Here is a 26,168-nt window from a genome sequence, read left to right on the forward strand (position 1 = left end):
AAAAATCAGCTCTTTACGTCACATGACCTTATGATGAGTTATTACTAAAAAATCAGCTCTTTACGTCACATGACCTTATGATGAGTTATTACTAAAAAATCAGCTCTTTACGTCACATGACCTTATGATGAGTTATTACTAAAAAATCAGCTCTTTACGTCACATGACCTTATGATGAGTTATTACTAAAAAATCAGCTCTTTACGTCACATGACCTTATGATGAGTTATTACTAAAAAATCAGCTCTTTACGTCACATGACCTTATGATGAGTTATTACTAAAAAATCAGCTCTTTACGTCACATGACCTTATGATGAGTTATTATTAAAAAATCAGCTCTTTACGTCACATGACCTTATGATGAGTTATTACTAAAAAATCAGCTCTTTACGTCACATGACCTTATGATGAGTTATTATTAAAAATCAGCTCTTTACGTCACATGACCTTATGATGAGTTATTACTAAAAAAATCAGCTCTTTACGTCACATGACCTTATGATGAGTTATTACAAAAAATCAGCTCTTTACGTCACATGACCTTATGATGAGTTATTACAAAAAATCAGCTCTTTACGTCACATGACCTTATGATGAGTTATTACTAAAAAATCAGCTCTTTACGTCACATGACCTTATGATGAGTTATTACTAAAAAAATCAGCTCTTTACGTCACATGACCTTATGATGAGTTATTACTAAAAAAATCCGCTCTTTACGTCACATGACCTTATGATGAGTTATTACTAAAAAATCAGCTCTTTACGTCACATGACCTTATGATGAGTTATTACTAAAAATCAGCTCTTTACGTCACATGACCTTATGATGAGTTATTATTAAAAATCAGCTCTTTACGTCACATGACCTTATGATGAGTTATTACTAAAAAATCAGCTCTTTACGTCACATGACCTTATGATGAGTTATTACTAAAAATCAGCTCTTTACGTCACATGACCTTATGATGAGTTATTACTAAAAAATCAGCTCTTTCCATCACATGACCTTATGATGAGTTATTACAAAAAAATCAGCTCTTTACGTCACATGACCTTATGATTAGTTATTACTAAAAAATCAGCTCTTTACGTCACATGACCTTATGATGAGTTATTACTAAAAAATCAGCTCTTTACGTCACATGACCTTATGATGAGTTATTACTAAAAAATCAGCTCTTTACGTCACATGACCTTATGATGAGTTATTATTAAAAATCAGCTCTTTACGTCACATGACCTTATGATGAGTTATTACTAAAAAATCAGCTCTTTACGTCACATGACCTTATGATGAGTTATTACAAAAAAAATGTGCTCTTTACGTCACATGACCTTATGATGAGTTATTACAAAAAAATCAGCTCTTTACGTCACATGACCTTATGATGAGTTATTACTAAAAAATCAGCTCTTTACGTCACATGACCTTATGATGAGTTATTAAAAAATCAGCTCTTTACGTCACATGACCTTATGATGAGTTATTACTAAAAAATCAGCTCTTTACGTCACATGACCTTATGATGAGTTATTACTAAAAAATCAGCTCTTTACGTCACATGACCTTATGATGAGTTATTACTAAAAAATCAGCTCTTTACGTCACATGACCTTATGATGAGTTATTACTAAAAAATCAGCTCTTTACGTCACATGACCTTATGATGAGTTATTACTAAAAAATCAGCTCTTTACGTCACATGACCTTATGATGAGTTATTACTAAAAAATCAGCTCTTTACGTCACATGACCTTTTGATGAGTTATTATTACAAAAATCAGCTTTTACGTCACATGACCTTATGATGAGTTATTACTAAAAATCAGCTCTTTACGTCACATGACCTTATGATGAGTTATTACTAAAAATCAGCTCTTTACGTCACATGACCTTATGATGAGTTATTACTAAAAAAATCAGCTCTTTACGTCACATGACCTTATGATGAGTTATTACTAAAAAATCAGCTCTTTACGTCACATGACCTTATGATGAGTTATTACTAAAAAATCAGCTCTTTACGTCACATGACCTTATGATGAGTTATTACTAAAAAAATCAGCTCTTTACGTCACATGACCTTATGATGAGTTATTACTAAAAAATCAGCTCTTTACGTCACATGACCTTATGATGAGTTATTACAAAAAATCAGCTCTTTCCATCACATGACCTTATGATGAGTTATTACTAAAAAAATCCGCTCTTTACGTCACATGACCTTATGATGAGTTATTATTAAAAAATCAGCTCTTTACGTCACATGACCTTATGATGAGTTATTACTAAAAAATCAGCTCTTTACGTCACATGACCTTATGATGAGTTATTACAAAAAATCAGCTCTTTACGTCACATGACCTTATGATGAGTTATTATTAACAATCAGCTCTTTACGTCACATGACCTTATGATGAGTTATTACTAAAAAATCAGCTCTTTACGTCACATGACCTTATGATGAGTTATTACAAAAAATCAGCTCTTTACGTCACATGACCTTATGATGAGTTATTACAAAAAATCAGTTCTTTACGTCACATGACCTTATGATGAGTTATTACTAAAAAATCAGCTCTTTACGTCACATGACCTTATGATGAGTTATTACTAAAAATCAGCTCTTTACGTCACATGACCTTATGATGAGTTATTACTAAAAAATCAGCTCTTTACGTCACATGACCTTATGATGAGTTATTACTAAAAAATCAGCTCTTTACGTCACATGACCTTATGATGAGTTATTACTAAAAATCAGCTCTTTACGTCACATGACCTTATGATGAGTTATTATTAAAAATCAGCTCTTTACGTCACATGACCTTATGATGAGTTATTACAAAAAAATCAGCTCTTTACGTCACATGACCTTATGATGAGTTATTACTAAAAAAATCAGCTCTTTACGTCACATGACCTTATGATGAGTTATTACAAAAAATCAGCTCTTTACGTCACATGACCTTATGATGAGTTATTACTAAAAAATCAGCTCTTTACGTCACATGACCTTATGATGAGTTATTACTAAAAAATCAGCTCTTTACGTCACATGACCTTATGATGAGTTATTACTAAAAAATCAGCTCTTTACGTCACATGACCTTATGATGAGTTATTACTAAAAAATCAGCTCTTTACGTCACATGACCTTATGATGAGTTATTACTAAAAAATCAGCTCTTTCCATCACATGACCTTATGATGAGTTATTACAAAAAATCAGCTCTTTACGTCACATGACCTTATGATGAGTTATTACTAAAAAAATCAGCTCTTTACGTCACATGACCTCATGATGAGTTATTATAACAAAAATCAGCTTTTTACGTCACATGACCTTATGATGAGTTATTATTAAAAATCAGCTCTTTACGTCACATGACCTTATGATGAGTTATTACTAAAAAATCAGCTCTTTCCATCACATGACCTTATGATGAGTTATTACAAAAAATCAGCTCTTTACGTCACATGACCTTATGATGAGTTATTACAAAAAATCAGCTCTTTACGTCACATGACCTTATGATGAGTTATTACTAAAAAATCATCTCTTTCCATCACATGACCTTATGATGAGTTATTACTAAAAAATCAGCTCTTTACGTCACATGACCTTATGATGAGTTATTACTAAAAAATCAGCTCTTTACGTCACATGACCTTATGATGAGTTATTACTAAAAAAATCAGCTCTTTACGTCACATGACCTTATGATGAGTTATTACTAAAAAATCAGCTCTTTACGTCACATGACCTTATGATGAGTTATTATTACAAAAATCAGCTTTTTACGTCACATGACCTTATGATGAGTTATTACTAAACAATCAGCTCTTTACGTCACATGATATTATGATGAGTTATTATTAAGAATCAGCTCTTTACGTCACATGACCTTATGATGAGTTATTACTAAAAAATCAGCTCTTTCCATCACATGACCTTATGATGAGTTATTACAAAAAATCAGCTCTTTACGTCACATGACCTTATGATGAGTTATTACTAAAAAATCAGCTCTTTACGTCACATGACCTTATGATGAGTTATTACTAAAAAATCAGCTCTTTACGTCACATGACCTTATGATGAGTTATTACTAAAAAATCAGCTCTTTACGTCACATGACCTTATGATGAGTTATTACTAAAAAATCAGCTCTTTACGTCACATGACCTTATGATGAGTTATTACTAAAAAATCAGCTCTTTACGTCACATGATATTATGATGAGTTATTATTAACAATCAGCTCTTTACGTCACATGACCTTATGATGAGTTATTATTAAAAAATCAGCTCTTTACGTCACATGACCTTATGATGAGTTATTACTAAAAAATGTGCTCTTTACGTCACATGACCTTATGATGAGTTATTACTAAAAATCAGCTCTTTACGTCACATGACCTTATGATGAGTTATTACTAAAAAATCAGCTCTTTCCATCACATGACCTTATGATGAGTTATTACAAAAAATCAGCTCTTTACGTCACATGACCTTATGATGAGTTATTACTAAAAAAATCATCTCTTTCCATCACATGACCTTATGATGAGTTATTACTAAAAAATCATCTCTTTACGTCACATGACCTTATGATGAGTTATTACTAAAAAATCAGCTCTTTACGTCACATGATATTATGATGAGTTATTATTAAGAATCAGCTCTTTACGTCACATGACCTTATGATGAGTTATTACTAAAAAAATCAGCTCTTTCCATCACATGACCTTATGATGAGTTATTACAAAAAAATCAGCTCTTTACGTCACATGACCGTATGATGAGTTATTACAAAAAAATCAGTTCTTTACGTCACATGACCGTATGATGAGTTATTACTAAAATCATCTCTCTCCATCACATGACCTTATGATGAGTTATTACAAAAAAATCAGCTCTGTACGTCACATGACCTTATGATGAATTATCACTAAAAATCAGCTCTTTACATTCATGACCTTATGATGAGTTATTACTAAAAAATCAGCTCTTTACGTCACGTGACTTTATGATGAGTTATTACTAAAAATCAGCTCTTTACGTCACATGACCTTATGATAAGTTATTACTAAAAAAATCAGCTCTTTACGTCACATGACCTTTTGATGAGTTATTACTAAAAAAATCAGCTCTTTACGTCACATGACCTTATGATGAGTTATTACTAAAAAAATCCTCTCTATGTAACATGACCTCATGATGAGTTTTTATTACAAAAATCAGCTTTTTACGTCACACAACCTTATGATGAGTTATTACTAAAAAATCAGCTTTCCATCACATGACCTTATGATGAGTTATTACTAAAAATCAGTTCTTTGCGTCACATGACCTTATGATGAGTTATTACTAAAAATCAGCTCTTTACGTCACATGACCTTATGATGAGTTATTACTAAAAATCAGCTCTTTACGTTACATGACCTTATGATGAGTTATCACTAAAAAATCAGCTCTTTACGTCACATGACCTTATGATGAGTTATTACTAAAAATCAACACTTTCCATCACATGACCTTATGATGAGTTATTACTAAAAAATCAGCTCTTTACGTCACATTACCTTATGATGAGTTATTACTAAAAAATCAACTCTTTACGTCACATGACCTTTTGATGAGTTATTACTAAAAAATGTGCTCTTTACGTCACATGACCTTATGATGAGTTATTACTAAAAAATCCGCTCTTTATGTAACATGACCTCATGATGAGTTATTATTACAAAAATCAGCTTTTTACGTCACATGACCTTATGATGAGTTATTACTAAAAACTCAGCTCTTTCCATCACTTGACCTTATGATGAGTTATTACTAAAATCAGCTCTTTACGTCACATGACCTTGTGATGAGTTATCACTGAAAAATCAGCTCTGTACGCCACATGACCTTATGATGAGTTATTACTAAAAAAATCAACACTTTCCATCACATGACCTTATGATGAGTTATTACTAAAAAATCAGCTCTTTACGTCACATGACCTTATGATGAGTTATTACTAAAAAATCAGCTCTTTACGTCACATGACCTTATGATGAGTTATTATTAAAAATTAACAATTTACTTCACATGACCAGGTGATAAGATAACAGTATAAAAAACAAATTGCCCGGCATGGCCAAACTGTAACGGCGATTGGAGATGGCTAGGGTAGGTCGCCTTCGTGTAACTTTGCGCGATATTCAAAAACAAACTGATAAAAAAAATACTTACTTTATATCACATGGCCTGATGATGAGATATTATGTTAAAACAACACTTTATATCACATGACCTGATGATGAGATATTTATATCATTCTCACTGTCATGTTTAATATCTAACAGCGATCTTCTAGACGTTTCTGATTTATTTATTTTGTTATTTGGTGTTGTCAGCCTGAACGGTATGCTTTATGGATGTATGAACTAACACAGTTTGTTTTGATTACTGATGAGTGAGTGCAAAGCTACACAATGGGATATCCGCATTCTGCCCACAACGAGTATCGAAAACGGGTTTTAAATGTCGTAAGCCTATAGTCATGCGGTTGAGCCATGGGGGCAGGAGAGAAAGCTAGACACTTCTAATGTTCCTAATTTAGAATTGTTGACTAGAGGAAGGGCAAAATAGTCGACGGAATTGTTGTTCACAGTTGAAATTACTGAAAGCTTATTAGCATATCGCGACATGAATCTACGCAAACTACCAGGTCGCGTAATTCATATTTTACGACACAATTTTATAAACCAAATAGAAAGGCCTAAAAAATTAAAATGTTACCCAGGACAAAAACAAAAGATTTTTCTTACGAAATACATTTTTTTTTATATAATCACTGTGATTATATCCAAGTAAGTCTGTCGTTTCGATATTAATATCATTAACATTCGAAGTTTTGGTTCTAGAGAATATTTTGTCTTCTTCAACTCTTAGTTATTAATAATGTTTATCTTATGGATCTTATGACAGAATTACCAGTGAACAAGGTACTAATATGTACTAATCGATATTGACAATATAGACTTACGGTGTGTGTAAACGTTTTGAGAGAATACCAATTTTCTATTCTTTACATTTCTGTTAATTTCTGACTTGAGTTATCATTAATTATTGTAGCTGTTATCACTAACCAGTGTCTGAGAACAAAACTAATAGAAACAATTTACAAATCAGAAGCACTTCTCTGCAGTTATAACATTAGAAAATCATTAGCAACGTTTGAAATCATATTACTAATGGATATAACCATTAGTTATAACATCAAAAATTAGTAGCCATTTTGAAGAAATACTTCTCAATGGCTATAATTAATAGAGATAATACTATAAGATCAATAGCAATGTTTGCTGTAATATTTCTCAGTGGATATAACCATTAATGATAATGTTATAAAATCAGTAGCCTTATTTGAAGGTATTATTTCATGTACTTAAACTTCCTTTTCTCCACTTACTTACAATCTATCCTCATCAAAAGCGATATGTAAAATATTATATTATTTCTACAATCGTCTCATTAAATAAGTAACGAACTTCATTACCTTTCACACGTGTACCCCGATGTCGTATAACAGGAAGCGAGGGCGTTAACATGAAAATTAAAGATAGGGTACGTTGAACATGAAACAAAGATTAAAAATAAGTCCTAATTCCAGCAAAAAGAACTACATTCACTTGAATAATACCAGAGTACAGACACATGAAAAATATAAACGTTTATTTAGAAAAACAATCATTTTTTATCACTGCAGCCTTAATACTAATAATATAATCCCTTTAAAGTTGGCAATAACCAATTCACTCGCTCTATTCCAGTATTGTTATCCTGTTATAACTGAAAACGTACAGATTCAGAGCTGCTTAAAGGAATCCCTTTTATGTACAAATCGCTTTACTCGCAAGACATACCAACAATAACATAATTTCTTTGCTACACATATTTTGTTTTAACTACGACTGTTGTTAATGTTCTACAGATCACTTGATGTTCCAATAATGTGAAAATAGAACTATAGCCATGGAACCTGGGATTCAGAGTCTGGCAAGCTAGCTACAAGGCCATGTCCGGGCCCTTCTCTTAAGAAACATACCTAAAAAATATTTACATTACTTCTTAATATAACTCCCCCAGAAAAATGAAGAAAAAAACAACAATAGTTTTATGTTTACTCAAGACAAAATCAATTAATGGCAATATAGAAAATCACTGAAACACGAAGTTTTATTGTGTGAGGGGCCAGATAGTCACACGAATTATTATAAACAGTATGACGGCAGCCACAATAACTACTTTGGGCTGTTTTCATTTTGAGGCCGTCCTTTACATCAAAACTGACGTTAAGCCAATTCCATACAACAAATTTGACATTTTAAGGCAAAAGCTTAGTCTTAGCACAAAACAACAGTTATTTACCTCAAATATCCCGGTTTTAGTTACTGCTGGAGTAAAGAAAACCTCAAATAGGGTTTAGAAAAATGACACTATGTCTATATGTTTCTCAAGTCCATTGTATTTACCATATCTCTGGATATGCAAGTATAAGGTTGTTCCACTTTGGGATGGATATATTTACTATCTTTACTCAGATTATCCCATCTTTTTAAAAAGACCAGTTAATATTTTTGCCCTATTTATCACTTCTGTCTATAAAACAAGTACAATGGACACTACAACCGTGAAACTCAAAATAAAATGACCAAATAATCATCTAGAATTGTCTCATTCCAAATGCATATAGCTTTTTGGTAGGAACCTTAAGACAATAAGTTATTTTAAAATTAAAAAGGTCAACAAAGAGGAAAGATTAACAAAATGGTTCTCTTAAAGAAGTTCTACCATATTAGAACCTTTATCAATAAGACATCATATCCACAGTCTCAGGTTCTGTTCTGTAGGCATCTTAAAGAACATGTATCCACTCAGTTGTGTAACCAACTCTTTGGTTACACTATTACCAATCAATAGTTAGATTGACCATCACATTACAATGCCCCACGGTTGAAAGGGTGTGCATGTTTGGTGCAACATGGATTCGAACCTGCCATCCTCAGATTACGAGCCAAGCACCCTAACCACGTGGCCTTGCCAGACCTCCCTTATCTTTGAGCTGACAAACTAAACTAGGAAGAAGACAGCTAGTCAACAGTATTTACCACTAACTGTAAAGCTACTCTTAATCAACTAGTGAGATTTGACTATTTCTCTTAAAATGCTCCCTTGGCCCTAGAGAACAAAGTGCTATGTTTCAACAACAAAATGAAAAGCGTAACTTCAGTTTGACACACACATAAAATATTTGAAAATAAGGATGTGATAATCCCATATTTTACAAATTTTGATACCAGTAATAAAGAAACAAAGAGGGCTATGAAAGAAAAAAAAGGAAATACAGTAAAATGCCATGTTTCATGTTTATTCAGGAGAAAAAACATTCAACTAGGGAACACAGTGGAATATGTCTTTAAAATAATTAAAATACAACAAGTACCAGCCAAACTTTGTAATCTCAAATAATTTTCAAACATTAACAATTATCATCGAACATTAGTTTAACTTTACACCATCACTTCTCACATCCATTTGGATTAAAAGTTTAAAATAGTTTTAAAAAACACTGTCACTCACATATCAATAATTACTAATCTTATATTAATTATTTACTGAAAACACCCTGTAAAAAAATTTTTATTTTAAGACTAACATTATTTTTCATCTCTGAAACAGACAGCATGCTATAGTCACATTCTTGTAACTTTTAAACATAGAATGTATGTTTTAACAGTAACCTGTCACATGCTACCAGTCCAATAAATCTATCCTCACACTTACCAAAGGAAGTTTCAACGACCATTTCACTATTACAAACCACTGGAATACCTGTAGCTTAATTTATTGCCAGAAGATCAGTGTGTGTAGAGTCACAGTGTATGTACTAATTTCACAGCAGTCATGACCCATGTAGAAATTTTAAAGCAGAGTCACAATGTCTGTACTAATTTCACAGCAGTGATGACATGTGTAATAATTTTAAAGTAAAGTCACAGTGTCTGTACTAATTTCACAGAGTTGCTGAACGTGTATTCATGTTAAAGCAAAGTCACAGCAGAGTCACTACACGTGTAGTAATTTTAAAGCAAAGTCACAGTGTCTGTAGTAATTTCACAACAGTCACTGCACTGTACTAATTTTAAAGCAGAATTACAGTGTCTGTAGTAATTTCACACCAGTCATGACATGTGTAGTGATTTTAAAGCAGTCACGGTGTCTGCAGTAATTTCACAGCAGTCACTGCATGTGTAGTAATTTCAGAGCATCAAGCCACAGCATATGTAACGATTTTAATTAAATAAATCATAGTACGTTTTGTAATTTTAAAGTATTGAGTCTAGGTTATCTAAGTATCTTATCTATATAAGCAGAGCTATATTTAGACTTCACAGAGTTCAAGGATTGGACTCTTTCTAAATCTGGCAATGTATCTTAAATTATCTATGTATTATGATCACAGACATGACAAATCTGAATCCTTACAAATAGGAGCAAAAATAAAAAAATAGATGAGGCAAAGTTTTAAACTCAAAATCCTCAAGGGTTTTTATAGTTTTGTCCAGACATTTGTAACAATAGAATGGTCACCTTGTACAGAGTAGATCTACAGCAAAGAGAAAGTAAAGCAAGATTGATTTCTCATTGTGATTAAATATTTCTGACACATGTAGGTCAGGAGTTAATATTATCATCAATCAGATGAGCTACATAATGGCAGTGCATCTTAAAGTCAAATTGATAAGAAGTAAATTTATTAAATATTCTTACTTACATTCTTACTTATAAAGATCAGAATGAACTGTTTTTTTCAACTCTTCAAATTGGATACTGTTGCTGTTGAGAATAATTTTGACCATAAACATAATAGCATGAAGTTCAACCTTTAGGAAAGAAGTGGTTGCATGCTGAACTAAATTATGAAATCTGATCTTTGACTTGATTGTGTTATTGTAAATGATGTTTCCAATTCTGAATACAAGAAAGTTTGTTATTAGAATTCAAGATTTAAAATCAATGGTTTTGTCAGAAATTCATAAAAAACTATAATATTTATTTATTACAAACAGAAGGCTTACAGTCTAATAAACCTTTGGAAATCCAGTTTTTCCAAAACATGATACACTTTGTTACAAAAATTAAAACCACACAATTTATGTCTTCACAGTTGGAATTTTATTATCAATGATTTTACATATGGTATATTAAAGATACATAAATGCTTAGCCAGAATAAAGAAGTTTTATAAAAAAAAAAATGATCCCTTTTCCATTAAATAACAACTTAAAACAAGTGTTAGTTTCCTTAAACATAAAGCATTAATGCATTAGTTTTTAATCTGCACAGAAAGTAGTTCTTTAAAACATAACATTATATGCAGTTCAACTCAGTATAATGATTAAAATGTGTAACATCTACTGGTCATCCTTTTCCTTGGCACCATGTTTCAATATACGAGTAAACTCTATGTAGTCAAACATACCATTCTTATCTATTGGAGCTTCACTGTACATTCTGTCCACCTGCAAATGAAAACATCCACTTGAACTACATTTTTACCTCCACATTTCATTTACACATAAATAAAGAAAAAAAAACCTTAACAGAAGGGCAGAAGTCCCTGTCAAAGAACAACACATGCAGGTATTAATCATAATTACAAAATGAGGTGCTCTTAAGATTTAAAATATCCTGGCCTTTAATGAAATGAGTTCTGATTGAAAAAGCTCTCTTAATACTGTGTCACAGAAGAAATTTAAAATTGTAGCATGGTTCACTACCAACACTTGGAGTTCTGCTTACCAGCAAATTGTGAAAATGACCATTACATTAAAATGACCCTATGGCTGAACATGTATGGTTACAGGTTTTAATTCTTCAACCACAACCGAGTTCTCTAACCACCACCATTCTAACATATAAAGGGAATTTACAACATCTTTAACATAACCAGAAGACACCCATGGTTGTAACTTAAACCGTCTACATCCTTGTCATTTAGCTTCATTTGTAAAACAACCTTTTCTTCTACAATCCCTGATAATTACATAAAATATTGGTATAAATGCTTTGATAACTGTTATTAGTTATGCAAAAAGGCTAAAATATTGCCATTACAAGTTCTCAAATTCTCAGTTACCTTTTTGATTAACTCAAGTTTGTTCCAATTTGATTCACCATCCTCAACTGATTAAGGAGCATTCCTCAAGATATGAGGGTCTTGAGTTTGATGCCTGTTGCCACCAAACAGATGGTGGAAATATTGTTCTTTCAACAATGAGAGTATTTTGTTTGTTTTTGAGTTGTGGCACAGCCACCAAAGCTACTTGTCAACCCTTGTTCCTCATATTGAACTTCCCATTCTTGTGCTACTTTAACATTAAATAAAACAAATTTATTGTTCTGTTTTCAATTCACAATTCCCATAACTGTATCCTTTACAATTAAATAAATTGCAAATTTATGATTTTCAACATATGTTTGTAACACCATAACTCCTACTTTTCTGAATTTGTTTACTGGTAGAAATTATAACAAGCAATGGTGCATTCTGAGCTCACGACTCTGCAAAGTAACATTAATATTTTATTTTATTGTGGTGACAAAACAAACACATGACACAGTTTCTTCTAGATTGTACTTTATGGTATGGAATAATATTTCAAATAAGAACTTCATGATCAATTAAGTATGATTAGGTTACAACTTCAATACAGTTTTCATAAGACCGAGGGAAAAAGTGTGTTTGGAGTATCAGACTGACCACAAAAATATAAGATCCCAATCCCCAAAAAAACACCCAGAAGGTAATTATACATTTATCATTTATTGATTTTCTCTTGCATTACTGGTATGAATAAGTTTGGTTAAAAACCCATCCACAGAGTGTAATTTTAATTAAAAGTAACATGAAATTATGTCCAGCAAAACGTTAACATTGTAATAAATCTATGTTAAAATATAACTGTTGATATTTTATCATTACAATGCTATATTTTGAAAATAAGCTTTAGTGAATAATTTATTGAATGTCACTTCTCAAAAATTTTGTATAAATTTCACTTTTTTTGAGCAACAGTTTAAGTTTTAACTCTTAATATTATTCACTAGTAAGTGAAAAAACTAGCCATGTTTGTACATCATGTTCACCTTACAAAAGCTTAATTTGCAAGTACTAATAGGACTCTCCTACCATGTTTTATGTCATGTTCATTTTTGAATTTTTGTAAACAAACATACTTTTTTGCAAGTACTTGTAATTATTGATTTCTTTTGTTGAAGAGTTCAACTGAGAAAGTTTAAAAAGTCTAAAATGTGTTGTGCAAATTGCCCAATATCCAGAAATAATGTTACAAACAGTTTGGAAAAACTAGTGCTTATTTATTTTTGTAGACAGTATTATGTTATTAAAACTTACTACATCATAAAGCTTGTTTGGAAAATTGGAGTTCATTTTGAGAATAATATTAATGCATTAAGAGTGTATAATTATATATGCAAGATCATGCAATTTTAAAAAGTAATTTCCATCATTACAACTTATGGAATTTTTAGCCCATAGCTTCATTATTTTTTGACCAATATGAACTTTAGTGAATTTTAATTTATTTCAAGATGAGTACTTCAGCCTAGAACTTGTAGGGTTTGGAGGAAGTAAATATAAACAAGAACAAAATACAATTCATATCTGCTAAAAAACCAAAAACCAAAAAGAAATTAAAAATTATAGTAAATTTATTCTCAATTTCATAGATTTACAAATGAACATTTTGCTTTCATAATAATACTTAAAGTGCAGTGAATTGTTTAAGAAAAACATTTTTGAAAAACCCAAAAAACTCCATACTTACCCTAATTTGTTTTTGGCAATATGACCACAAGTACAATTTTTGTTTAATGTTCAATGCTGAATAAACATGTAATAAGGACAGATGTATGAGAATAGGGATTTGGCAATTCAAAATAAAGGTTTGGCTCATTTCACACTAGAATATTGTGTAGAAAATAGTGATGAATTTTATTCAAATAATAAGATTAACATCCTCTACTTCTAAAAGGTGGTGTGGTGCAAGCTGTCAAGTTTATTGTTGCTTCATTCAGTTAACTACCCCCACGATTAACTGCCTTCAGTACAATTGTGCTGGTATAAAACTGTAAACTTAATTTCACAAACTGACTTAATCCTTTAACTAGTGATAACTGCAATAGTTATTACACTTAGTATTTTTTTTATAATTTATCATAAATCTTCTTACAAATAAATACTCTGAACTAGTGTTTCTCAAAGTGAAGTTCACAAGCCATGTCCAAATATTAATAACACTTTTAAATGTCATTTACAGAAAAAAAATACTTAAAATATATATATTTATATGAATTAAGAACCACTTAAATTTGCAAATCAGCTTTATATTTGTGGATTATTTTTGAAACAAAATTTTTTGACAGGTTTAGGGGTCCATGGAAACATGTTAAATGTCCTCACATTACTAAAATTTGAGAACTGCTAATTTAAACAATATTAAGCTCTTCTAAGGGTACTCAAGATGTTTTAAAACTTGTTAGATACAGTTAATGAAGATAATTACTGTATAACTCACAAATAAATTATGTAAAAAAACATGAATATATTTGGTTATGAGCCTACATAAAGTGCAAAGTTAATCAAATGCATCTTTCATTTACCAAAAGAAATTTTTTTTTTTTTTTTTCCAAAACACATTCAATATTCTGCAAGTCTGACCAAAAATACTGTATGGGAATTATTTATATTTTTTTCTTTCAGCTGCAGCACAGCAGCTCACAGAATAGCTCAGTTCTTTCAAATAAAAAAACTTAGCTCATAGCTCCATTATCTTTTGACCAACATGAACTTTGGTAAGTGTTAGATTCAGGAAATCAAATCCTGTTGAATGAGGTATTTGACCAAGACCAAGGTTTCACAGATTAATTTATTCTAATTCTGCCTACAATAATTCCACTTTGAGGGTAGGCTACTATAGATAATGAAAAGTAATAAAATCAAACTGAGTATGTGCATGCCCCAAATTTGGTATTACCAGTGCATAAAAAGAGTAATAAAATGAAGGGAGGTGGGGTCTTGTACATTAATTTACTCGATCCTGCTTCAGAAAATTAAGTGCCCTGGCTATTAAGGATTTCCTCTTGTTACTGCCTTTCAAAAATGGTTAAAATAAGTACACTATCTGATGAACTCTTTTTGTTGTTTTTTCCCCCAAGCACTCTTTGTAAATATCTTGTGTATTCTTGAACTATATTCATAAACTTATTCTGAAGAGAAAATTTCACTCCAAGAATGAGAGACATAATTGATATTTGACAAATCTATACTGAAAACTAGTAATTTTGTTAAATCGTTTATTTACAAGTTTTATTTAGGGTTGCTTAATTTATATGTAAAAACTTCTTGGACAATGTCAAATTATAGATTTAGTCACATTTTAACTTATTACAGGTTTCTTACAACTCCGAGCATTCACTGACAGCAGTTTAAAATTAAAAATGAAAATTATAAATTATTGTACCTAAACATGCCTGTCATTAAATGGAGCTCTAGTTCATAACTAGTAAAATCAGTTTGCATACTTAATTACCCAAATGATAAAAACTTACAGCCTCATCTGTGAATCTATCACCCATGGTAGTAAGCAACTCCCTGAGTCTTTCTTCATGAAGATAGCCACTGTTGTCCTCATCAAAGCAGGCAAATGCATTCTTTATGACATCTTCAGGGTCAGTACCTTGAAGACGCTCGCCAAACAGAGTTAAGAACATAGTGAAATTGATTGGACCGGGAGCTTCATTCATCATGTCTTCCAGGTACTTGTCTTCTGGGTTCTTCCCTACATGTATTTTAGATAAAGAATACCCAACTGATGAAATAACGTATTCCAATCTTCAGAAGTAAGAACATAAGAAACATATAATTAATTAGCAAGGCTAATTACAAGGTTCATCTTAATTTACTCTAATTAAAAAGCTTGCTATGAATGGAAGCTAATATTAATTAGAAAAACAAATGCAATGAACATTATACATTTAAATAAGTATTCATTAAAGATAAACTGGAAAATTAAGTGGATTAATGAACACGATTATTCAAATGTTGAAATAGTTTATTTTAATTTAGAAACAAATGAAAATTTAATTTCATAACACTGAACACCCATGACCAACAAAAGATAAATCCTTAGGATAAGTGACAAAAACAGAAGACTTACTACTTACATACATGTATCACACACGTAATGTAAATAGTTTGTAATTAATAACTTAGAAAAGAAGGTAAGTTTGGAAAGAAGAGAGTGTAGTAGTAACTTACTGAACAGTTTCTACAATCAGGAGATACAAAAATTATACTTTGTATAAGGAAACAGTGACTACTCTTTACAGAGTAGAACTTTCCCAATAGAAGTTCATGCTCTATGTACAGTGATAAAGTGGTCATCCTAATACCTACCAAAAAGCTCATGCAAACACATACCCTAGTAAAATAATGTCAACTGTGTGAGTTTAGATCCTGTGACATTACACTTTGAGCAATGGCAACGTCATTTCATATTATCAATTAGCAATTTAGAAAAAAATGTTTCAAATTCAAAGAAACAGAATTTCTTTTACTTTGCACTAGCAACTTTACTTTTACAGTACAATTGCTGAGGTAATGCTATGTTTAAAAGAAGTGTACAACTAAATATTGCTACATAGTTCTGTATTTGAAAACATTAAATAAGTGATGAAAACACCAAGTCCTTCCTATTTCAAGATGAAACACAAAATCCAATGCTGAACTCCAGCTTAACTGTCACAAGGAGATGAAATATATGACATTTTCTGCAGACAAGATGTCAGTCCATTGCAGGTTAATGCCCAGCTAACAGCTTTCGTTCATCAGGCAGCTGGATTGACTAAAACAGGGGCAAAGTACCTTGCTCAAGAACACAATAGCATGAAATGAGACAACTTCCAACTCCTAACCATCCAACTACAAATCCAAAGTGCAAAGCCAACTGTGCCACACTTCCTACAAACTGTGTAAGATTGGGACATTTACTGGTTAGCAATTTTATTTTGATTGTAGTTAAAAAGTAAACCATTTAACAATAGACATATTTTAAACCAGCACTGATTGCTTAAAAACAAAGTAAGTTCTTACCCAATGAAGCTAACATATCATGAAGATCTTCCTTATCTATAAAACCATCTCTGTTTTGATCGATCATGTTGAATGCTTCCTTGAATTCTTGAATTTGAGCTTGGTCAAACATCGCAAATACATTGGAAGTGGCTCGCTGAGCACGTTTCTTGGGTCCAGTCCTTGCTCTGGTTTTACGGCTAGACATTTTGCTGTTTTTGACTACATCCAACAAGAAGGAATGAGAATAAATTTCTGTACCAACCTGAAGTACTTAAAAGATACATCATAACTACTGATAACTAGTAAATACATATTACATATTAAAATTTTGTGAATATAAGTATTCTGAATATTGTTTTAACTGCACTACATACAATGATTTATTACACTGTATAAGCATTTAACATGCTTATTTTGGAGACAAATGTAATTTTATAATTACAATATATAGATTATATTATATTATCTATTTTCATCATAAGCTACAAAAATTAACTGTTATCTTTGTAAGTTGAATAATTGTTTCTAGGATGATTAATGTAGCAATTTTGAAACTTATAGAAGTATGAATATACATGTACATCCTAAGGTTACTCATCTTGTAACTACTTTTTTTTTTTTTTTACTGTACCTACATAATAAATGCACTTATACTTGTGTAACATTATTTTACCATATATTTGTTTACATAATTTTTACTATTTAAAAGACTTTTGTATGACTAAACCAGTAAATGTCATGAATATAGAATAACTTGAAAAGTTAGTAACAATTAATTTGCATACACATTCAGAAAACTGTTTTAGTGAGTTAATGTCTTTAAACTATACACTATCTTTGTTGAGTAACAAAGTAAAAATAAAAATCTATAATTCAGGACAGATGACCAAGTTCATTTACGTCTTTTTACAAACAAAGAGCATTTAGCTATGCGAGAAAAAATAACTTGTCTATGATATTCTTATACTAGAGATTTGAGGCCTCTATTCCACCCCTTTATAAACAGCAGGGGCATAAACAACACCCAATCCTCAAGCACTTGTCCATTGTTTAGTGATTTACCTAAAACCTAGAGAACCACTTATCTCTGATCTTCCATGAAACTGTAGAGAAAAACCTTACATGTGCATCGTATTGATATTCCATTTTCAGTATCTTAATCTTTCTTCTAACAATCAAGAGAAGAATATCTATGCAATTCAGGTCAATTCCAATATTTCACAAAGAATTCTCAAGGTGTCAAAGGTCAATATATTCCTAAACTGAAAAAGCATTTCCAATAATACTTACCTCCCTGACTATTCTTCAACATTGACTTTGCCTGTCTAAGCATTAGTCTCATATGCTTTAGTCTTTTATATCTCACTTATGTGCCTTTGGCAATATGTAACTTTTAAATCTCTCCACCCAAGTCAATGCATCCTCTATCCTGGTACTATACATAAGCATCTCCATCAGCTAATGTCCATTCACTAACACCAGCACTTAGTGGTGAAGGAAGGCAGAAGAGTTGTCACTGGAGGTAAGTATTATTGGAAATACAGTGGTACCTCGGTTCTCAAACTTAATCCGTTCCAGAAGGCTGTTCGAAAACCGATTTGTTCAAAAACTGAATCAGTTTTTCCCATAAGAAATACTGTAAATTAAACTAATCCATTACAGACCTCCAAAAATTACGCATTATGAAGCATCTTAAGTAAAAATATTGCTTATTTATACCTGTATAATAATACTTAGATGCATAAAGTCAACCAAAAAATTATAAACACAATAAATGAAAATTTAACTGCACTTTACTTGTACTGAGAGCTGATGGCATAAGTGAAAGGTGGTGAGGAACGTGTAGAGTAGGAGGGTTATTATTATTTGGAAGGGGAGTCACCTTCCATAAAAATGTCAGGTAACTCTCCTTCTGGGGTTCTTTCTCATTTTTGTCTCTTTGCACTGCTACAACCTGCTTGAGACTCACTGGACCTATTTCTCACTAAAAACTTATCTAATAAGGTTTGTTTCTGCCTGGCACCCTCCCCATGTCTCACCACACTATGTATGCCACTTCTCTTCCTAAATTTTTCAAACCACCCCCTACTAGCCTTAAAGACATCACTTGTATCAGCACTCATTCCAGGAGTGTTTTTCAGGAGGTCAGCATGCAACTACTTTGCTTTCTTACAAATGATGGTCTCAGAAATGCTATCACCAGCTGTTTTTCATTTACCCAAATCAACAACAGTTTTTTTACCTCTTCCATGGTTTGTGATCTTTGTTTGGTAAGCACTGTCACTCATTTTGCAACATCAGCTTCTTTGATGACCTCTATTTTTCAGTATGGTGCAGACTGTAGACTTAACCATACCAAACTGTGTAGCAAGGTCAGACATACGAACACCACTCTCGTACTTCGCTACAAGATATTTTTTCACCTCTATTGTGGCTCTAACAACTTTTCTTTTTGGTTTGCTGCTTTCATTATCCTTCTTTGATCCCATGGTGGATTATTTAATCAGAATATTTAGAAAAACAACAACAACAAAAAGAAAAATGAGAATGTTCACAGTGGATTTTAGCAGGGGTGTGGACTGAGCGACAGGTGCAGGTAAAATGTTTTGGGCAAGTTTGGCGTGGGCAAAAAATGGCCAAAGGGTCGTTCAGGTCATCAGTCGGGTTATTTCGAGGATTCTGGCCACAACAATTTAGTTCGGGAACCGAGTTTATGTTCAACAAAATAACAGATACTGCACCACATCCAGAATAGGTATGCTCTTCACTTGGAACTTAGTTCCTCTATCAAGGTTCAAATATAACATAAGTAATTATTATTATAGGCCAGACCCAATTACACAGCTGAGGTTCCACAACTTGGGGTTGTAATTAAGGGATTTTGGTCCCTAAATCCCATGTTATCGGCTAGGGATACTGGACCACAGAGTCATAAATAAGCATACTTTTGACAGATCTCAACCTGCTGTCACAGTGATCCCTTTCAAAACAGCAGATTCACAATGAAAAAGTAACACTGAAGTAGACAAACCTTCTTTTCCATCTGAAGAAGTCTGAAAGACAATATCTAAGGCTCAGAATGAGATGATTGTGTGTGCATTGCTCAACCAAAACAACAAAACTCGTATGGTCTAGAATTATGAACATTCATCCTCACTCCCAAACCAAGTGGGCAAAAGAGCATTCCACTTTTCCCTGGAATTATGAAGAGAATGTAGAACAATTTGCTCAACCAAGTATCCATGATGAGACTGTTTCACATTCAGAATTATGAGGAGATAGTGGAACTCCTATGTACAATACACATATCTGATATTAGTCAAAGATAATGGCATACACATCCCAACTTGAGAGTATGGTGTCAAATCTGAACCAGTATTACAAGTAGGCTCCCACAAAGGCTGGTCCCCTCCTACAGATATGTAGGTACTCAAGTGGGAGGGCACCCAACTTTACCCTCTTCTCCAAGAGTGGAGGAACACACACTCTGGAAAAAAAGCCTCTGTCCATTACCCAAATGACTGGAAAATGAGTGTGGTAAGGATGTTTCAGCTCCACCAGCAGCTACTGGGGGTAGAGGTTAATGTATATTGGAGAGCTCTGAGGAATAGCCCTCTGCAAACCATGTAATAAGTGAATCAAGCCCCCTAAATTTGTAAGTGCAAATCAATCCAATTTATTCAATCCAAAGATCAGTCGGGGTAAACAGAAACCCCTTTAGAATTAATAATTATAATTCATTAGTGGCAATCCATGATAATAAGGTAATACCACCTGATAAGCATGTACCAAGATGGTCTTATGGAGCACCTCATTATACAGAGACTGTTGCAGCCAGTAATAAGAATAATCAAGTATGTTGCTAGTGCAGAATTGAAATGGTAAAAGCACACTTGTCTGGGCAATGCTTGCTACAGAGTGAGATCCAATGAAACCAAGATGCAAGGAACTCTGGAAAACAGACAGACAAGATGACAAATGTACTACATCCTTATGATCCACCAGATGTTGTTAAAACAACCATGGAGGTAAATAGTGGAAACCTCCCACAAGTAAGCTGTTAAATCATATAAAAAACACAAGAAAAAGAATTGGGAGAAATCTGAATATCTGTCCATAAAATGTCTCCTGCTGAATAAGTGAAACATGCTAAATTTGATGAGATACAACTCAGAAAATTCCCGACCTGTAAAAACCAGAATACAAAATATTGATATTTGTGAATCCACCTCTAAGGAATTGGGATCAATCTCAGAAAACTGAAGAATCCTAATGAATACACAGTCGACACTATCACCAAAAAGAAGGTAAAATAAGTCACACAACATCTCCAGGCTTGACAGGCCAAAAGAAATGATCAGATTTCCACTGATTACAGAGGTGAGAAATAGCTTTGAAAAGTCTTAGTATCAAACGTGGGACTGAAGTTGCCTCAAGAAAAAAAAAAGGTAGACTCACTTGAAGATCTTGCAGAAGAGGAAATCATGATTAATGGCCAATCTGAGTCTAGCAACAATTCACAAGTAGAGAATCAGAACTCCAAGAAACAAATGTATTTGGAAAAAATCATAATTAAAGAATCCTGTCCAAACAGGTCTCAACACATCTACCACACAAGCCTCAGGAGCTGGAAGATTCAAAGCTTATAGTTGAAAGAATCAATGAATGGCCAAAAGCAATCACTGGAGATCAAAAATGAGAGTAAATCTATCAGAAAACCTCACAATGGAGAATCCATTTGGTCAGGAGAAAGTGAGGACTGATACTGACAATCTATAAAAAAAAAATCATTGCCCTTAAGAAAATGGCAAACCAGGATAACATGAATGTAATAAGTACCATAGAAAAAGAATCAAATTTCAAAAACAGCCCTCGAGAATGCAAGTCTCCGTGACAGAAAACATAGACTCCACTCTGAAATTCATAAAATTTCATGAGGATATTCCCCTGCAAGAAATCTAGACCTTGTACTATTACCTATTGGACAGCAAGAAAATCTAAATTATTGATACAGAATAAAGATTTGTCCTACATTCATAAACCCTGGATTACCTGGAATACATCATCCCTAAATGGAAGTATCTGCGAGGACAAACTTGGGACAGATGAGCAGTAAAATTTAAACACTCACTGGTAAGGTTGATCCAAACCAACTACCACTCAAAAGCAGAAGGTCAAAGCATGCATAAACACAAATGAGGGAGTCTATCTGTCACGTCACATAATAAAACAGTAAATCTTTCAGCATGAAAAAGGAATATGAGGTGAAAGAGGAAAACCTAAATAGTCCATCCCTCACCTGTCCACCAACAAGAAGTTGACTCAAAGTCCACAAAGGAAAAACCCTAAATCTCACAAACCCAAGTACCTAATTGAACATATGGAATAGGAGAAGCTGACTTAGTGAAGAAAGTCATCAGAAAATAGAATACAGATTCTCCCCATGATAAAAAAAAAGGTTAGTTCAGAAGCCCTAGGAAAAAATACCCCAAGCCAATTGATGTCTCCATCACCTTGGATTAAACTTTGAACAGTTAAAACTAAAAGTGACCCCACACCTAACCAACCATAGAAAGGCATTAGATAACAAAGGATGAATAGAGGAAGTCACATTAGCCACTGTGCAGACAACAGTAACATGGAAATTCACACCCACAAGTATCATATTCAATTTAGTTTGTTGTTTCTAATGAAAATTACAACTATACAAAAATCCACAAAGTGGCTCTAAAATCACAATCCCTAATGGAATGATGCACAAGACTTCAAGTAAAAACATGACCGACACTTTTCTGAAGAAAAGGTGATCAAATTACCTGAATGAGGTGCTTATATACAAGGTGCATTAATGTAGATGAAGAGATTTGCAAATTAGATATTGCCAAGGGCATTTAAACTGGGTATAAAAGGCTGAAGCATGGGAGACCAATGCATAATAGGCAAAGTTAATGTTGAAAAATAGATATAGTGTCAGCAAAAGGTAAATATGTTTTGGAATAACATTCATTGGAAGCCATAGAAGGCACTCATACCTCTTGCATCATTAGTTAAGCTTTATAAAATTATGGTTTTCTTATTAAGAATGAATAACTTAATGAAATGGGTTTAAAGAATGGCCATAAACATAGATAGCAGGGTTATCTGAAAGGAACAGGTTAGAATCTCAATTTTTGTTTGAAAATAGGTATATTTGAAGGTTATACAATTGACAATTTCCTGGAAAATAAAACATGGTTTTAAATTTTCACTTTTTTTGAGAGCTAGTTTAAAAATAATTTAATCAATGGTTGTTGTACACCTCACCCACAAGCAAAAGTAAAATGATGAAATTAACCATCTTTGATTTAAGAGAATAATAAATAACTGTTATAAGTTATACTTTTAATGTTATAACTTAGATATCTGCTAGAGAGAGCTGCAAATGATAAAGCTAAATTTAGAAGGGTCATAAAAGCAGTCTTAGAATCTAAAATTTTCATACTTAGTAGATGTTAGAGTTTGGAAAAAATACAAAAGTGAGAGATCAAAAAACAGATGACAGAAAAAATAAATTGAGTCATGACAGTTACTGTTTTTGTAGGTTAATCAGCAATATAATTGGGTTACCTGACAATCAAAATATTTCAGTATAATTTTATTAATGTATTTGGTCTACAGCAGTTTCAGAGTTTATGTTAACCTTAGGTGTGAAATTAGTCCTGTTAGTTAAGTTAGGTGAAGTAACATTTATTAGAGAAATAAATGAACTGATTACAATTATATTATCTGAACATCATTTTCACTAAACAGTTCAAAAGAACCTAACCATTAATAAATACATTATAACACTATTTAATACCAATGCACAAAATTTGCTAATATCATAACAATATATACCATTGTTGCAGTATTTATTTCATGGAGTGTCACTAATCCTTCCACTCCCTTCTACAGTATTTTTATATTTGAGAAAAAAAATTAATTTTAAATCTTTCATGTGTGTTTCTATTTGATAAATAGATTTTTTAAATAAATGTGATCTATATTAGGCAAATTAATATATCAAACATTCATACAACCAGTCAACAATGACTAACTTTTAGCACAATACAATGCATCAGTGTACCTAAACAAAACAAAGTATTGTATTGTGCTGGCTGACATTGACACCAGCACATACATGTAACAAGTACTGTAACCAAATACTAATATCCCACAATTCCCATGAACTTTAATTTGGAAAGAACATTGTTAGTGGTAGTTTACATCTAGGTTCTGACTGTTTTACTATGATAATTTTAAACTAATAAAGAAACTGTATAGTTATTACACGACTGTCACACACAAATAAGGGGGGGAATGCAGTTAAGTGCCTCTCACTGAACCTTATTTTTCCAAAGAATGTAGAAAACTCATAAATAGTGACTGATTTACTAGACCATGATATGCAGATTATGGTCAAATTGTTAGAATAATTCAACAGATGAAAATTGACACTTTTAGTTATTTGCAACTCTTTTGTATAGAAAAAAGTTTAAAACCTTCCATAATGTAACAAATATTTAAGTGTTCAATGTATTAGTCTTTATACACACCATTATCTAACAGAATGTCACACATTCTTGTTCAGTATTTAAAAAAAAAAAAAATCACCTACTAACTGTTAGTCTCCAAGTCTGTGCAAGATGCAAAATAAGAAAGGGTTCAGAATATAATTTTAGAATGAAGGTTTTTTTTTTGACACATAAGTTAAGATCTTAAATTATTTTTCTTTTGAAGTTTACAAAATTAATTGCAGCATTATCCTATCTACAAAAAACAATGAGTATGTAGTTTCGTTTTGACACTTGGAAATGGGAAACATTAAGTGTGATTAACAGCGATTGAGTATATATCATCATGTGCAAAATTTTGGGTGCATTTCAGTTCATATATTTTAAACTAAAAGTGTAACTTTACAATACATTTCCATAAAATATAACACACTGCCACTGGTTCTATATAATATTTTGTATTATATAACCCAATCATTATTAACACATTTCCTTACCGCCACACACAAAAAGTAACTAACGTTACACCGGAAGAACGTACAGACCACAGTTTTGGGCTTCACACCCAGTTACAAGTACCACACATTGAACAGACCAAATACAATGTATACAAAACAGTAAAAGTTATAAACTGTGTGTCTTTGACTCTTACATTTACACTAGTTATATTTTATACATAAAAGCACCACCCACTACCTATATGAGAAATCTAAATACTATTATTAGCTGTACTAGTAGTATTAATAACAGCATTACTAAGTTAAGCCTGTAACTCACATTACAAAGTACAACTACAAACAGCTCTATATACTTTCGAATGGTATACTAATAAGGTCAACATTTTACAATGTTTTCTAATTATTTAACATTAATATTGGCCTACCTTAAGTAAGTTCAAGTTCCAGTAAACGTGTTAAAAAATTTCTCACATGGACGTTTAGAAAAATTAATTTTTTGAATATCTTAAACTTTTCACGCTATTCCTTTCTCGAGTTTATATATCTAAAGTAACGTTAAACAACTTCGTTTTAATACTAACACGGTGAATACTATATAACCAATTTGCCTAGAAAAGCTTTTGGGTCATTGCGTCAACGACCGCTGATAACCATTCTATATATGGACATATATTTTCATTTGGTCCATAATTGTGACTCATATTATATTCCCGTTAGGTGTCGCTTACAAAATAGGTGTGGCTTGACTTCCTAAAGGATTTTTTCCCCAAAAGTGAAGAATAAATACTTCTCAATGATGTTTTATTAATATATGTTATAATATATTTCTAAAAGGCTTAACACCATGAAGAATTGATAAATGAATAACACGAAAACTTTTTTTGCATCCTATAGATTTATTCTTACATAGCTTGATGATTTGGGTGCTAACTCTTAAACTTTGGTTCGTTGGTTCAA

The 26,168-nt window shown here is 32.2% G+C and overlaps 1 protein-coding gene across 1 annotated transcript; it reads right to left on the reverse strand.

Annotated features, from left to right (window-relative positions):
* Positions 1–11,215: 11,215 nt before the first annotated feature.
* Positions 11,216–25,912, reverse strand: LOC143236820 (myosin regulatory light polypeptide 9-like). The gene is made up of 4 exons (XM_076475417.1): positions 25,637–25,912; positions 17,240–17,440; positions 15,697–15,926; positions 11,216–11,585 (listed from the first exon to the last, which is right to left on the reverse strand). The coding sequence occupies exons 2-4, from the start codon at positions 17,424–17,426 to the stop codon at positions 11,478–11,480; spliced, it is 525 nt and encodes a 174-aa protein (XP_076331532.1). The 5' UTR covers positions 17,427–17,440; positions 25,637–25,912; the 3' UTR covers positions 11,216–11,477.
* Between the last annotated feature and the right edge of the window lie 256 nt (positions 25,913–26,168).

This window comes from Tachypleus tridentatus, chromosome 13 (genome assembly GCF_004210375.1).
Source record: "Tachypleus tridentatus isolate NWPU-2018 chromosome 13, ASM421037v1, whole genome shotgun sequence".
Taxonomy (NCBI): Eukaryota; Metazoa; Arthropoda; class Merostomata; order Xiphosura; family Limulidae; genus Tachypleus; species Tachypleus tridentatus.

What these genes read in the sequence shown, in the direction of transcription:
- LOC143236820 (XM_076475417.1), bottom strand. Translation starts at nt 17,426, where the DNA reads ATGTCTAGCCGTAAAACCAGAGCAAGGACTGGACCCAAGAAACGTGCT. An exon ending in TGATATGTTAGCTTCATTGG is followed by an intron (nt 15,927 to 17,239) that starts GTAAGAACTTAC and finishes AAATACATGTAG; the next exon opens with GGAAGAACCCAGAAGACAAG. An exon ending in ATAGATTCACAGATGAGGCT is followed by an intron (nt 11,586 to 15,696) that starts GTAAGTTTTTAT and finishes TTTCATTTGCAG; the next exon opens with GTGGACAGAATGTACAGTGA.